Source organism: Limulus polyphemus, unplaced genomic scaffold, assembly GCF_000517525.1.
Source record: "Limulus polyphemus unplaced genomic scaffold, Limulus_polyphemus-2.1.2 Scaffold606, whole genome shotgun sequence".
Lineage (NCBI taxonomy): Eukaryota > Metazoa > Arthropoda > Merostomata > Xiphosura > Limulidae > Limulus > Limulus polyphemus.
The window spans coordinates 55,457-58,646 of NW_013666216.1; the positions used below are offsets into that span (position 1 = coordinate 55,457).

General features: G+C 30.2%; 1 protein-coding gene across 2 annotated transcripts in view; it reads right to left on the reverse strand.

Annotated features, from left to right (window-relative positions):
* LOC106459421 (L-asparaginase-like) overlaps positions 1-3,190 on the reverse strand; it is a 30,469-nt gene that overhangs the window by 6,077 nt on the left and 21,202 nt on the right. For both annotated transcript variants that reach the window (XM_022385922.1, XM_013919041.2), the window contains 2 exons: positions 2,081-2,176; positions 898-1,145 (listed from right to left, as the gene is read on the reverse strand). In XM_022385922.1, the coding sequence (XP_022241630.1) occupies positions 898-1,145; positions 2,081-2,176 (344 nt within the window). The remainder of the gene's footprint in view (positions 1-897; positions 1,146-2,080; positions 2,177-3,190) is intronic.

Below are 3,190 nucleotides of genomic sequence, written 5' to 3' on the forward strand. Positions count from 1 at the left end.
GTTCAATTGAATGTGTTATTTATAACAATAGTAGTTTTTTTCTTTTATAAACATAACTATTTATAATGCTCCCTAAATAATAAAAAAATAAATTATAGTAATGGATGAGAGTGAAAAAGCTTGTAAATACATGACGATCCCTGTTTAATGTGGAGCAGAATAAGGCCGTTTCAGGCCTAGCTTTAACAAATAAAAAATCGTTTTTGAGTGCTTGCCTTGGATTAAAATGAGCTATTTTGTGTTTAGAACAATATATACTAATTTTTAAAGTATCAAATTGAATTTTTGTTCAATAAAAATCTTTCAGATGCGACTGTAGCTTTTTTTTTCAAAACTTTGTCTTCAAAATAAGGGTGCGTCTTATATTCCGAAAAATACGGTACATTATAAATTTATAATGTTTTACGAGAAAGATCATATGAATGTGGAAAAAAAAAGCAGCAGCATTTATGTAATTAAATACATATATAACTAATTAAAACATTAAATTTTAGTGCTATGACTTACATATAACTGAGAATAATCAAAGCTATACTTTAAAAGATTTATAAGTGGTTGTATTTAAACATTCCAAAATGGTAACATCAAAAATATGCAATTTCTTATAAAAGATAATATTTGTTTACTTTAGAAGTGTGTTTAAAAATAAACCATTAGTGATCCAATGTTACAGAAGGAAACAATCTAAATAATACAAACTTTGATAAAACAAAGATGAAAGTATAGTCTAATATTTAATAATTAATGCAAGTTTCACAAAACCATTTCTGCTTTAAGAACAATTTTAATCAAATTTAATTTATAATACTTATGTCTTTTTTTACAGTAATCAATGTATTATGAAACATATGGTGTGTTTATTATCTGCTATAAATATGAACATAAAAAATAAAAAACCTTATTAGGGTATCTGCTAATGCAAAAGGGTGAATACAAAGTTGGCTTCCGGCATTCTTTAATAGTTCTATAACAGGATGGTGGTCAAACTCAATAGCAGTTTGCATTGGACATTTGTGTTCTCTGTCTCGCATGTGGATATTTGCACCATGCTGTAGAAGGTACTTCACGGTTTCCACATTACCTTCTGAAGCAGCAACATGTAAAGGAGTCCTGAAGTCATAATCACATGCTGACAAGTAAGCTCCCTTTAAGAATAGAATAACAGAAGTACTTGAATCAAAGTTACAAACTGACAATTTATCAAGACTACCATCAAGGAACTGCTAAAAACAAAAATGTTTAAAAATGTAAAAATATACTGTTACACATTGCAAAATAATTTTGCTCTCATTATTTCTTCATCACGACCTACTAGTAGTAATGAGTTATACACAGTTATGGACAAACAGACATGAGCTATTATACAATCTCTTGATTGCAAATACCTATTTTATAAATCTTTAAATTTGTAGTGAAATTTACATACATATAAGCAAAAAATAAATATGTATTTTATATTTTAACAACATCAGATATACTACTGTATCTCAGCTAGTGTGTATGAAAAACAGGTTAATGGTGCAAAATCTATAGCAAAACCTATTTTGGGTTAAATTATTATAAAATTTAAAGTATAAAACAGGATTTGCTTATTGTTAAACTTAATCACAAAGCTACACAATGGGTTATCTGTGCTCTGTGGGTATAAAAACCCAATGTTTAGCATTATAAGCTCACAAACTCAACAGGGTAAAATCATAGAAGCTTGATAGAATTTATCATATAGGAGAAAATTGCACTGACTTTCGTAAGTACACTTTATATTTGACTCAGTTTGTGCTGGTACAACACACAGGTATAAAGTTGTTTTATAGTTAGTTCTCCTAACAAAACAGTTGAAACCACTCAAAGTACAGTTCTTGGTGCCTGTTCAAGTATGTGTAAAACTGAAATACAGATGAAGAGATTAGTAACAATTTGTGTGATTATAAATACAATAGATGCTGTTATGTTCTTGTGTACTTCTCATTTCTAGATCCAATGTCTCCAACTGTAGTATAGTAACGAAGGAGAGGGGAAAAAAAAGAGTGCTACTTTTGATAAGAAATATGCTGTACAATATAACACAGCAAAAACTTACAAATTGTCTCATTATTTCCAGTTTTTCCAGGTCACCTTTAGCTGTGACTGAACACAAAATGGAAGGGTAAACAGCACTACGAAGACCCTCAATTTCCTAAAAAAGAAAAGAAAAAAAAAGTGTTCAGTTGTATCTCCATACAAAAATCTGAAAATATTATTAAAACACTTACTGTATTTTAAATATGCTGAGTTGTGTAACATATTTTAAATATATATATCTATATATATATTGAATTTTTATAAAAACAATCACATAGATACTTCTCTCAATTATGTTCTCAAATGCTGATAGCCAGTGGCATGGCAAGGGGAGCAGTCACCCCAGGGTGCAGATGTGAAGGGGCGCAAAATGTCCTCTGCCTATAATGCCTATTAATTAATAATTATGCCCTCCCCTAGGATATAGCGCAACTGCACTATGTTAAGTAAATACAACACAGTGTTACGTTATTTGTGCATATTACGTTTGCAGTTTTAACTTTTAAAAGCCGTCCACTGAAATACAGTGAGACAGTATTGACGTACAGAAATAAATTACACTATTCCATCATTCATCTGTAGATCAAATACAAGTTCTAGAGTACAACTTGCAAGTAAGTGTATGTTCAACGAAAAGAAAATACGAGATTGATGTAACATATTAACTGGTGTGCAAGAATGGCAATATATGCAACAGGCAAGGCCTAGATCTAGATCTAGTAAACATTATAGGCCTAATGTAGTGGTTTGTAATTGTATTGGATGATGGTAAGTCATGTCTTACGCAAACTAATGTACTAGACTTTAGGTCTAATTGCAGTTATAACTTTATTTCTAGACCCTAGGTCCATCATCATGCAAATTGTAGTCTATATTATAGGCATACTTAGACCTATACTAACTATTAAACTAGGCATTGCACTGGGACAGATCTAATGACTAAGTTAATAGATCTAGATGTAACATTTGTTCTAAAAGTTAGGCCTAATAAATCTAAATCTAGAACATGTGGTGCTCATAATATTCTGCAATGCATGCTTACATTTGATTTTCTTGTACTTTTGCATATTTGGAGAAATCTTTTATCATCTATCAATCGAATGTAGAAACATTTTCATGACTCAAAAAT